The sequence below is a fragment of the Zingiber officinale genome, chromosome 8B (assembly GCF_018446385.1).
Source record: "Zingiber officinale cultivar Zhangliang chromosome 8B, Zo_v1.1, whole genome shotgun sequence".
In the NCBI taxonomy this organism is placed as follows: Eukaryota; Viridiplantae; Streptophyta; class Magnoliopsida; order Zingiberales; family Zingiberaceae; genus Zingiber; species Zingiber officinale.
Genome location: NC_056001.1, coordinates 4,107,252 through 4,120,278, shown reverse-complemented (window position 1 = coordinate 4,120,278; position 13,027 = coordinate 4,107,252). Strand labels below are relative to the sequence as shown.

General features: G+C 36.9%; 2 protein-coding genes across 2 annotated transcripts; one reads left to right on the top strand and one right to left on the bottom strand.

Moving 5' to 3' along the window:
• Positions 1-3,058: 3,058 nt before the first annotated feature.
• LOC122015441 lies at positions 3,059-8,819 on the top strand. Its single transcript, XM_042572316.1, has 7 exons — positions 3,059-3,319; positions 3,413-3,545; positions 4,022-4,125; positions 5,002-5,173; positions 5,386-5,526; positions 5,619-5,754; positions 5,907-8,819. The coding sequence occupies exons 1-7, from the start codon at positions 3,261-3,263 to the stop codon at positions 8,456-8,458; spliced, it is 3,297 nt and encodes a 1,098-aa protein (XP_042428250.1). The 5' UTR covers positions 3,059-3,260; the 3' UTR covers positions 8,459-8,819.
• A 420-nt stretch (positions 8,820-9,239) lies between these two features.
• Positions 9,240-12,570, bottom strand: LOC122016261 (ras-related protein RIC1). The gene is made up of 8 exons (XM_042573498.1): positions 12,400-12,570; positions 11,846-11,918; positions 10,335-10,382; positions 10,205-10,252; positions 10,063-10,134; positions 9,834-9,989; positions 9,629-9,732; positions 9,240-9,507 (listed from the first exon to the last, which is right to left on the bottom strand). The coding sequence occupies exons 1-8, from the start codon at positions 12,411-12,413 to the stop codon at positions 9,414-9,416; spliced, it is 609 nt and encodes a 202-aa protein (XP_042429432.1). The 5' UTR covers positions 12,414-12,570; the 3' UTR covers positions 9,240-9,413.
• Between the last annotated feature and the right edge of the window lie 457 nt (positions 12,571-13,027).

Sequence of the window (13,027 nt, the reverse complement as noted above, 5' to 3'; positions counted from 1 at the left end):
TCATAATTGAGGGACAATAGGCATCGTCCAGGTTAGGTCTATTTTGAATCCCTAATATAAGACTTTAACTAATTCCTGGTCCTGGGAGGACGGGAGCTAATTACTACTTTTTATCTTTCACCATGCTAACTTTGTTTTGCAGGTTAGATGTTTTAGTTTTAGACTAACACAACTTGTAGGGTAAAAGGAGCAAAAAATCTTCAGATAAATAGTACCAAAGGCACCTTCACACTGTTCATAGAAGGCGCCTTCAATGGCTTGAAGGTGGCTTCCGTAGGATAACTTTTGGACCCCGTCACAGATAAGGCACAGCGAAGATGAGATCAGATTTCTCAGGTTAGAGGCGCCTTCATGCTTATGGAAGGCGCCTTCCACAACCTTTATAAGGGTTATTCGACCAAGCTTCAAGGAACAACATCGATACCAGCTTCTGTGCGTCCATTTGAGGTCCCGACTGCTCCGGCTTCCTGCTGTGGCACCGGTACAACGTTGTTGTGTGCCCGACTGCTGCCAAGGAGCCGAATGACACTGAGCCTAAGCTAACAATCTTCCAAGGAGTTGGGTAACAATTTGTAATTTGTACATTTTACTATTTGCAAAAGGACAAGTGTAGGGTGTTTCACTTGTTCCCTCTTTCTGTGTATTTGATTCCCTTTTCCGGAGGTACCAGAAAAGGTATTTTAGTAGATTGTCCATCGATAGGTCCGCGGGACCTGGGTCTTGGAGTAGAAGTCGCCGAAGGCTCTGAACCAAGTAAACCAACCATGTATGTTTTGGTTTTCTTACTTATCATTTGATTTCTCTATTTTTTCGCTGCACATACTCGTGTTTTTTATTTAAATAATAAAATAAGTTTTTAAAAACCATTTGATTCACCCTCCCTCCCCTCACGTGTGTATCGATCCAACACATGATAGGTCATAAGTAAATCTTCTCCCTACAAGTTATTTGGCAATTTAGCATTAAGAAATATTGAATTAATCATATCCGTATAAATTCAATTTTTTTCTTTCGACCAAACCATTGAGCAGTAAATGATGCAAACTTTTGATGAATAATATCATGCTCTTCACAGAAGACATCAAACTAATTCGAAAAATATTCACACCTCTATCATTTTGATTCATTTTGATCTTTTTATCCTTTTGATTTTCAACCTGCCTTGAAAAGTTTAAACTTTTTAAATGCTTCATCGTTTGTTCTAATCAAATATACATAGGTATATCTAGAACAATCGTCAATGAAAATGATAAAGTATCTTTTTCCTTCTCTAGTCAAAATACCATTATATTCACAAATATTAGTATGAATAATTTCTAATATTTGTGTATTTAGTTCGGCTTTGGAAATGACTTCTTAATCATTTTTGCTTGTATACAAATTTCATGCTTATCAGATTTTGTATCTTTACAATTAATCAAATCATGTTTAGACATATATTTTAAAGATATAAAATTTAAGTCAAAGGAGTTAACATGATAAACAAAATTTATAGCTTTATGATCATTAACACTTAACTTATACATGCATTCCCATAGATATCCTTTTTCTAACCTTAAATCTTTTAATCATTATTGTCGTTGAAGTTAAAGTTCTTGCTTGCCTCGGCAACATTAACCCTAGAGAATTCATTTCTATTATCCTTGAGATTACGGGACATGCTCTCCCTTTCAATCCTCAAATATTCAGTATCATCATGCAGAATGTTCTCACGTCGAATTAAGACTTCATTCAAAGTGCACAGGCTTGTACCATTTATTTTTTAGAACTTAGCATTCCTCATCAAAACTCAAACACAGTTGCCAAATAAAACAAATATTCTAGAATTTGCTGATAATAATAGAGGGCGAAATTATTAGATGGTGATAAGGATGATGTCACGTCGAATATTTTTCGGACAATCGGACGCATCAGCGCAACTGTTCATGCATGCCTTCCTCTTGACTCTTTACTTAGAATATTCTTTGAGGGCCATAATTATCAGTCTCAGTGTCTCACTGGCTGCCCATCCCAGAAAAAGGAGGCTGTCTTGGTTGACGAAGTTCACGCGCAGCTGTCTCCTCTGCTTCTGGTTGTCAACCGAAACAGGCGCCAACGTAAACAGTCGTTCGGCCAGATCTCGATAAAGCTTCTATCACGCCGTCCAGATTTATGTAGGCATCGATGGCAAGACTAAAAATAACTAAAAAACTATGTAATCAAAATAACTAATAAAATGTTGAGACAAAATTTAAATATTCTACGTCTTTTTGCGCTCAATAAAGTAATTCTTCGATTTGCTTGTTGACGCATTTTAAATTACTTTATGGGCCAGGAAAGACACAAAAGAGAAGCCTTAATGGACATTCACTCGCGGGCCACATGGCCCATTGGATAAATAAATTTTAGCCCAATTACTAGTCCTCATTGAATCTGGTCAAGAAAAGCAGCTTCACTTGCACAGTGCTAAAATCATGAAACAAATTAACTAATGCGACTTTAAATAGGGTTCTAGAATCTGATATATTCCGCGTTCGCCACTTATTATTGCTACCTTGTATTACAAGTATGCAAAAGGGTTTCATCTCTCAGTCATCTCTCTTTCTCAACACGTTTCTCCGCAGTAATAGAAGAACAAGAGAGGAAAAGCATACGATATTTCCTTCCATTTCATTCCCTTTTTGTCTTTTGTTTTTTTCCTTTTTCTTACCGAGCACGAACTTGAAAGTTGAAATGGAGTAAGCCGATGGCAATTGTTTTGGTCAACGCTAGCCCATCGGACGATGTTGACTTTCGATATTTGTTGGATCGTCTCTTCGGTGGGGCCGCCGCACTTGTGGATCTTAAGCAAAGCTTGAAACGTTGCAATTACTGCACTCGCCATTTGATCAACGCTCCCACGGTCCTAACTATCGAGCTGGACAGGACCGTAAAAATACGCGGGCGTTGGAGGCAGCAGCGGTCCTCGCATTTAATTTACCCAAAACACCCCTGCCTGAATAACCTTTTCCGTTTGGAATCGAGGGGGAAATTAGTCATGCGGCGTCACGTTTTCCTTCCCCCTTCGTATTTTGCTTCTATTTATTTCTTTCTCCGTTGCCAGCGAACGAGGAGGAGAAGCAGGGGAGGTTGATCGAATTGCCTCACATCTGCAGCCCAACGAATTGAGAAATCCTTCGATCCGGTTGGTATTTAATCCGGTGTGATCTTGTGGAAGCGGTTTTTGGTGTTTTCTACGTCGTTCTCAGTTATCCGGGCACTTAATTCAGCGGCAGAAAGATATGCAGAGCCGGTCCAGAATTTCGGGGATGCTTTCCCATAGCTTCAAACCGCAGAAATGGTGAGCGCCTTTTCGATCTGAATGTTTGATTGATTTCCTTTCCCCCTTTTTTTTATTTTGACTTATCTTGCGGGCGATTGAACTGGGCGGCAGCAAGACGTCTCTGAAGCTAGCGGTGTCACGGATAAAGCTGCTAAAGAACAAGAGGGAGGAGATGGTGAAGCTCATGCGACGGAATTTGGCTCAGCTACTGGAGAGTGGACAGGAACAAACCGCTCGGCTACGGGTAAGAGTTCCTTTTTACAGAATGGTTAAACTCGTTTTCAGATATGAACCAGTCGATGAAAAGTTTGGGTTTTTGAATCGTAGTTTTTAAGTTTTAATAACTTTGTCCGCGTTCATGTATACTTCAAAATCAACATTTCCCGAGGGTTCTCACTTATCAGCTCCCTATGATAATTTGGTCATTGATTACTTTGTTTACTTGACCATCATTCATCTGGTCAATGTTTATTCTAGGATTGGCTTCTAAAGAAAATGATGTGTTCGAAGGGCTATTAAGGTCAAAGTGTCATGATAATCATCTTGAAATTTAGTTTTGCATTATATGGCGGCTATGGTTTATCACTGTTTTTTTTAGTTCATATATTATTTCAAGAATCCGTATAATCATGTTCATCCTGTGAACATTCAGTAATGCACATGATTTATCTAGAAGTTCATACTTTGTCGATTAACATGCTACATTGTGTCAACTTTCAGGTTGAACATGTTATCAGGGAAGAGAAGACTACGTCAGCATATGAACTCATTGAGATATATTGTGAAATCATTGATTCACGTTTGCCAATAATAGAGTCACAGAAGTATGTAACTTAGCAGCTATATTTCTTTGATGTCTCATTATGCTCCTTTGTTTTGTCTTCCTCTTCCTATTGCTTGTCTTATAAGCTCATAAGTGATGTGTTTGCTAGATAAAAGACATTAGAAGTCAAAATCTGGAATGTTTTACATCCATAGCGACTGCTGACTTTCTTAATCTACTTGGAGGGCAAAACTATGGACTGCCCTTAAAATTTAAAACTGTTTCATATGACGGTGGTTTTCATACTTCCCTATTAAGTTTGTTACTTCACTTCCTGCCTTTTAACAAAGAAATAATTGATTTTACATCACTTACCTCATCGGAGAGAAGCAGAATTTGAACAGAAACTAACTTTTCCCCTAGTTGTTACAGATAAATAAATTGATACATTCTTGCATAATTTCAATGTGGATCAGTGTAGCCGGCCCCAAATAGTTGCAATTTACAGGACTTAGTAATGACGACAACGATGATGATTACTACAGGATAACAACTAAGGTCATATCATCAATATAAAATCTCAAAGTTTGCTTCTAGATTTCATCATTTATTTTAGAACCTAATTAGATATTGGAATATCTCTAACTATTGGATATTTAATCTCACGGTATAACATAAGCCCTTTTGCTTCTTTTTCAGTAACTCTTTCTCTGATGCTTTCTTTTGTTTCTTTAAGTCTTTTTTTTTTTTGTCATTTTATTGCATCATAGCAATGCCTTTCTTCATCGGTTACCCAAGCTGACATGATTGAAAGGCCTTTTGATTGGAATTGCTAAGAAGCTGTAGAAGATTTTTGAAAATAATAGTAATTATTATTATTTTTTGAATGGGATCATTCCTGGCATTGTTTAACTCTTGCAAAATGCTCATCTTGTAGGAATTGCCCCATAGATCTGAAGGAAGCAGTATCAAGTGTAATATATGCATCCCCGAGATGTGCCGATATCCCAGAACTTATGGATATTAGCAAACATTTCACAGCAAAGTATGGTAAAGATTTTGTTAAGGCTGCTCTTGAAATTCGACCAGATTGTGGAGTTAGTCGTATGGTAAGGTTCAATTCATTAAGTTAGCTTTGTTAATAGAAATTACAACAAAATGGAAGAGTATCTCCTCTACATCTCTTTCTGATTTTTTTTCCTTTTTTATTTAGGGACAACCAACATCCATCATTTTTTTTTGGATAGCTAATAGTTCTTATAGATTCAATTTGCAAGTATTTTTTTTCTTAATATTTCCCATTTAAATTACTATGGTTCAGATGGTCGAGAAACTATCAGCAAATGCACCTGATATTCAGACAAAGATTAAAGTCCTGAATGAAATTGCTAAAGAACATGGAATTAAATGGGAACCCAAAGCATTTGAAGAGCAAGCTCAGAAACCTAAGGATGACCTGCTGGTAAATTGCATTGTTCCTTCACTTTTTCATTCAATTTCTGTCAGACTCAAGATGCAATTAAGTCTAAGCTTCATGAATCTGTATCTGAACAGAGTGGTCCATCCTCTTTCAGTACTATGGATAAAACAGAAATTAAATCGTCTGATACAAAAGCCTCTTTTGCTGGAAGCCAGAGCAATGAATCAATTCCCAAGGTTTATCAGAATAATATGGCAACCCAACCACAAGGTATTGTAAGTTATTCTTAGTAAAGATAACCCATCATCTTTCAGCACACGCCTAAACTTATTTGTGTAGAAATATATCAATTAAATTAGTTTACTGCCCTTGGTATTCTCTTCATGATCGATTATAAATGAGATCTTTTTCTTGTATCTTAGCGGTCAAATCAACCCTTGCCCAGGAAGAGAGTGTTTCCTTCCATAGCTCATGGAACATGGAATTTAAGGATGCAACTTCTGCTGCTGAGGCAGCTGCCCAATCTGCTGAAAGGGCTAGCATGGCAGCTAGAGCTGCTGCTGAGTTAGCAAGCCGCGGGAATGTTTCTAGACCATCTTCTGGTGGATCATATGAACAATCTGCATATGTTGTCAAAAATGAAGGACCTCAGTCAATGAAAAACTCTTATGTAGGGAGCAATGACACTTCACATTTAAAAGCATCTGAGGATACTAGCCTGGAGGATTCTCATTTTGTGAACCGAAAGGCACCAGTTCTGCAGAAGGATGACTTGGTACGAACAAACAAATTAGCTAAAGATCAAACCTTCAATAATAATCCTACCTCTAGGGAAAATCTGACATCAGAGAAGACTCGGTTCGCGGGCTTGCCGGTTGTTAATGCTACATCAGAGAATAATCTTCCTGAAGATAATGCCAAACCATATCATTATGCTCAGGAAAGCATTTCAGATCTAGGACCTGCATCCAAGATCGATAATGTTGATACTGATCATGATGTTGCTGTTGTTGATGATGACAGCAGTCTGAACTATGAACATAGACCTAGCATGTTTCCTTCATTTCATTCTGATACTCTTGATGAATATAAAACTGTGGACTATCATGAGGATAAAACTGAAGCTGATTCTCCAGCTGGGCATTATGATGACTACAACAGTGATAATGATGATCACTGGAGGCACAGAGAGAGCAACTTGTTAGATTCATTTTTGCCACAACAAAGTAATGGACCTTCTAATCTCTTGTCAAACGTGGATTCTTGGAGCCAGAAGGAGAGTGTTTCTGGGTTTATGAATAATGAAATCAACTCACAATCACACCAAACAGATTATTCAGATAAGACAAAGCAGGCTGACCTACACTCGGATTCTGATGACAATCTGCCACCAAAGTATAACGTGCCAAAATATGACTCTAATCAATCAAGTTCTGAGAGTGAAGATGAGATGGAGAATCCTAATATTATAGGGCATGGGAGATCAAGCAATTTCGTAGACACTGACAGCAGCTCCAGTAAAGTTTCACTGGCAGCACGACCTAGTCATGGAGCGCATCTCATGGATGATACTATTGCACTTGATTCTAGTAACCAAAGAGTAACTGTCTTCCATGATGAGGAAAACCTTGAATTGGAAAGAGACTCTAATGATAAGAATCGGAGATCTGGCCTTAATGTACGTAATAGCCACCAATTTCAAAGTATTGGAAAATCTCACTCTAATGATGCAGGGGGAGGATCTACAGAAGAAGAATCAGTAAATACTTTGGTCTCAGATGAAGGATATGAAAGTGGGATCCTGAACTTCGGTAGATTATCTGGTGGATTCCGGAATAAAGGTAACACTCGTCCACCTTATGTAAGAAACATCAGTGCTGATGTATCATCCAGGGCGACAATGAATTCAGAAGATATATCTCTCAATGATGATGAAATTACAGTCAGTCCATCTGAATTTTCAACGAGTATTGAAGCCACAAGTGAAGGAAAAACAAGTGGACATATGCATACGAATACTTCCGGAACAAAGTTTAGAGCTTCAATAGCCAATGTGGACACTAGTCTTGATAGTGAAGAGCAGTTTGCAAATAGATCATCAGATGGTTCTTCAGCAACAGGAAGATCAATTTATTCTCAGTATAGAAGCAGTTCTGAAGATTTGGTCCATCCAGTTCAAGAATCACATCTCCAGCAACAAGAAAGAAAGGAGTACAAGGAATCTAATTCAAGATCATCATTGACAAACTACATAGACAGGGAGGAAGAGCAAACTTATTCTGCCAGGGTTAGACAGTCAAGAGATAGTATTTCGACCTCCGGAAGCCAGAAGTCGAACATTTCTCCTTCCACACAGAAATCAACTGACTCTGAGATTACAAATCAGAGGCTTAACAGCCAGATACTACATGCGAGGGCATCTTATGGCTCGAAATCCAGAGTGCCAATCAATGATTCCAATTTTGACAACAAAGAGGCAGAGGAGCTGGAGCTGCAAACTGCATCCATGAGTGGCAATAATAAGAGTGCTAAGCTTTCTCGAAGAACAAGACCCATACCATCAGTTGCTAAAGAAGATAAAGTCCCAAACATCTCAGAACCAGTAAAGGAATCAAAGACCTCGCTACTGAATTCTGAAGGTGAATCTTCTTCTGCCAAAATAAAACACTCCAAAGGTTTACAGGACAGGGATAGTTCCAAGCCTCGACAATCACACTCATCAACCGAAGAACCATCAATGAAACATTCACAAACTGAACCATCTGTTGTTAGCGGTCATTCCAAGCTACCTCAAGATGAGTCAAGGCGGCCTTCCGTTAAAGAAAATGAGAAATCTACTATGCCAAGTTCAGATGGGAAATCAATTTCACGTGAAATCTCTTCTAAAAATTTGTCCCATGTTCATCCAAGGCTTCCTGATTATGATTCCATTGCTGCTCACTTTCAGTCACTCAGAGCAAATGTGCATAAGTAGGTGATATTGAGTCTTCGTGTTCTTTTTTTGGAGAGAATTTTTTTGTATTATAACAAAAGTTAATTATGTTCATGCTAGAGACCAGGCAGTATATTCTGATCCACACTTTACAGATCAAGGATGGATTATAAAGATTGATTGATTTTGATGGACCTACCTATTTAACAGGTGAGATCCATCTAAATCAACTAATGAATATAATGATCCATCCTTAAACTATAAAGTACAATCCAGAAAATCTCCTCTCCCTATAGACGGCCCCTCAGAGTCCGTTCTAGGTGTGTTGAAATTAGCAATGTAAACTTTCTCAATAGCTACCATTTATCGATTTGCTACAGGAAGATGTAGTGCTGTTTTTGCACGTGGACCACCGGACCTCACTTGTAGGAATTAATGCTTTTGTAATCGGTTTTTCCAGTTCCTATTACTTTTTGCCAAAATGATTTTGGTGGTAAAACTTTATTTACGATAAAGAGAAAAGCAATTAAACCACCTTTTCTTTTTTACATATTAGAAATGTGGTTCTGATTTAGAGAAGGTGAATCAATATGATTTGCCTACAAGGAAACTCATCACCATTAACACCAAGGAACTATACGCGACAGTAACCTCATACCTGGCATGACAAGCAGCAACTTAGTAGAATAAATGGCAGAAATTGCTAACCTTAGTCAAGCATGTACCAAAATGGTTTTTTTTTTTTTTAAAAAAAAACCCGAGGAAAAAAAAAATATTGGGGTGGCTGATGATATCCCGTATTAGTGGCTATACTCATGAGTCATGACAGCAGAACAATAGTTTTCAATTTTCATATGACTACAAAAAAGTAACGTGTGCTTCACCCAAGTTCATAGAAAATTCCTGAAATAATCTGATCATTTACATCATGTCTTTCACAACCATATTATATAAAGCATTCATCAGGATCGAGGACTTAATTCATCCTGATGTTGAATCAGGAACAGCAACTGCTGTTCTGAGCTACTGGTTGACCCTGTATTCTCACTGTAGCAGGTCTACTGGTGCTCATTGTTGGTTGACTCGCCATTCTACATAAGCAATGCTAATTAGTTCCTTTTATCACGTTTAAGAAATTTAATCTCATCTAAAACCTCATCCCAAGGTTACTGTGGCAAACAAGTGCATTAGCAGTAGAAGAAATGTACGAACCTGTTCTTGATTTCGGCAGCCATGGTCATAAAAGCCTTCTCTACATTCTTTGAGTCTTTTGCACTTGTCTCCAAGAAGGGTATCCCAATTTCATCTGCAAATGCCTTCAGGCATCAAATAAACTAGCATTAGTAAATGTAGCTGAAAAAATGAGAAACCTTGTTGACAAAATGGGAAATATTAAATTAGGACAAGGACTTTCTACCTTGCCAGTTTCATATGAGATCACTCTGTTTGCAGTCAGATCACACTTGTTTCCAACAAGTAGCTTGTTCACATTTTCACTAGCATACCTATTAATCTCATTCAGCCATTGTTTGACATTGTTGAAGCTTTCCTGATCAGTAATATCATAAACCACCTGCCAACATTGACAGTCATGTCAAACTGAAGAATTAGTTTATAAACAAACCAAATAAGTGGCAGTTAGTTACGATAATCCCGTGAGCACCACGGTAATAGCTGCTTGTTATTGTCCTAAAGCGTTCTTGCCCTGCAGTATCCCACTACAGAATAAAAGATTAGTAGTCAAGTAAGACAGTGAACTAGTCGGTGACAAGCACCAACAAGACTTACAATTTGAAGCTTTATGGTTTTCCCATCTTGCTCAACTGTGCGAATTTTCTGATAAAATAAAAACATCTATAAGCAAAACATGCAATGAGGAAATCACTGTAAAACTTTATGATATTTTATAGAAACTTACAAAATCAACACCAATTGTACTGATGTAACTCTCCAAATATGAGTCATCCTATGCAAAGTAGGAGGTAAAACATACATGAGCTGAAAGCGTGTGAAAGCATAAATCAAGGATAAAAGATGGGCTTCAAGTGTATATATTTATACGAATATTTCACAAGTTTATATTAAACCATCAAGAGTTAGCAATTCCTTATTTAGTAAAAGATGAGTGTCCAAATGGAAGTATAAATAAGTCGAGAAAAAAATATAACAAGCTAAAAAGTATTTTCTAAAAAAATCTTCCTATTGATGAATTAGAAATGCCAGAAAACAGCACTTGCATGGAACTATAATTCCGTTAACTTTCACTCCTAGAAACATGCTGTTAGGATGCCTGAAGCCCGCTAGTACAAAGTACATATCATATCTATTCTATTGTTTCCCTTCTCCATAATTGCTCCTTGTCGTTATATGTTTTATATTCAAAAGTTAAAAAGGTTTTCACATCATGCTTATGACATCTAATTGAACCAAAGTAAATAGTTTTCACCCTATTTTGAACAGGTCATTATGTTTTCCAATATTAATTCTACTACAATGACACGAAGTCTTGCAAACAGAGAATCGACAAAACACCCTTAGACCTGAATCATGGACCTAAAAGAAACAAGATATCCTCTACATAGTTGCTTTTATGCGATTGAATAAGTAAAAAACTAACTTTGCCACCAGTTCAAGATTTCCTGGTGCAAAATCTGAGACATGAACGGAAGGGGTTATTTAAAAAAAGTTGAACTGACATAGAATTTGGTTGATTTTCTGATATTGGGGAACGGGGACAAGATGCTCACCTACAAATACTTTATTATTTCTAATTATATTTCCATAAGTTTTTGTGAAATAACCCTGACACCACAAAAAATTACCTACAACTTATGCATTTTCTTATGTTTTCTTTGGGTCTACTTAAATTCCAAACTGAGTTATTTTGTTCCTTCACTATATCCTGAGTTTTAGATTGATTTGAATTTCTATCTCAATGCTAGAAATTCAAAATGATAATTTGGTTGGTAGCCAAACATGCTACATGGTAATATTTATTACATAGAAAAGCATTCTGCTATATTGTAATTATTACATGATAATTTGGTTGGTGACAGACTAAAACCTGGGGAACAAAATCAGACAACTAGTTTATTATTTACGTTCTTTATGTTCTAAATAATATTTTAGCCATACTCGGTGGAGGAACTGGATAAATAAGACCTGAAACCAGTTCACTCGTCGTCACTTCAGGATTTTTGTATTGCTTTGCAGGTAGCATTTGGGACTTGCAAATACAAACAAAGGATTCCATCAATTAGCAAGGCCATACATGGCTAAACAATTCCAGCACAAGATTTATTCATGCAAAAGGACTCATAAATTTACTGCAAAAGCTGAATATTGAAAATACAAGATGGAGGGAGAGCCAGCATATCAATGATAACAAATAGAAAGCTCTAGAAAAGGCCATTTTGAATGGATCTTTACCGCAAATCTCAACAAAAGGCATGATTTTCCAACCCCAGAATCACCAATGAGCAAAAGCTTGAAAAGATAGTCACTGCAAAATACATATGTGTCACAGTTCTTTGTATACCGAGGCTAGATTGATTCAAGGGTAATGACTACTGGAGCTGATAGATCATGCAGAACAATGAGAAAATCTTTCCAAACATAGCCAAATCTCAAGCTTAAGTCACACAAGCAACGGACCCAATTTCTATATGATTATTTCACACAAGCTTAAGTGGTTCTTTCTAAACAGGCTAACTCTTATTCATCTCTTTCACGATGCCTTAACAATAAATTTAGGTAGCAAAATTCTGTGTCTTCTAAACGGATTTCACTATTCCAATATTTGCTCGAGATGTTCGCTCCGGACAGCAAGAAAGAAGGTAAACAACAATGAAAACTCTCAATCTGGAAAAAAAAAAAAAGGTGTAAAGTACAATCTTAAAAAGGTTATGCCCAAATTTAATTGAAACAGATGGAAATTTTGCCAAACAGGCGACTTCTTGGGTAGGAAATAGGAAGATGCTTACTATTCGGGGTTCATGGCGGAATCCCCGGAATGAAGGGCTCCTCCTATCAACAAGAGATGGCCGATCCGCTTACTCTGTAGCCAAGAAAGGGGAAAGTGAGGGAATTGGAACCTGGTTGAGTGTTGTAGTGTGTGCAGGCCTCGTAGACACCTCCACTTGGATTGTCGATTTCCATCGACGCTATTAATCGACTAACTTTTTCACAAAATTAATATAAATGGTATTCAAAATAAAGAATTCTGAGAGTAAATTCTCTTATAAATTATCTATTTTTTTTTATAAATTACTTTTTTCTCATATAATTGAGAGAAATTAAATTTAAAAAAAATCTAAGTCAATCACATGAAAAAAAAAATAATTTTTCAGATTTTATCAGAATTTGATACATATTCAATTTTATAAATCTGTCACTAATAATCAACTTGATTATGTTGAAAATCAATATCAATACGTTAATGGATAAGAATAAAAATATAGATGGAAGTATTTTTTCTCATTCAATGGATAAGATTTAACGGATAGAAATTAGAATGTGTAGTTCAATAGATAGAATTTAATTGATAAGAATTAAAACTTACGGTTGAGAGTATTTCTCTCATCCAATGGATAGGGATATAATTTCTTGATA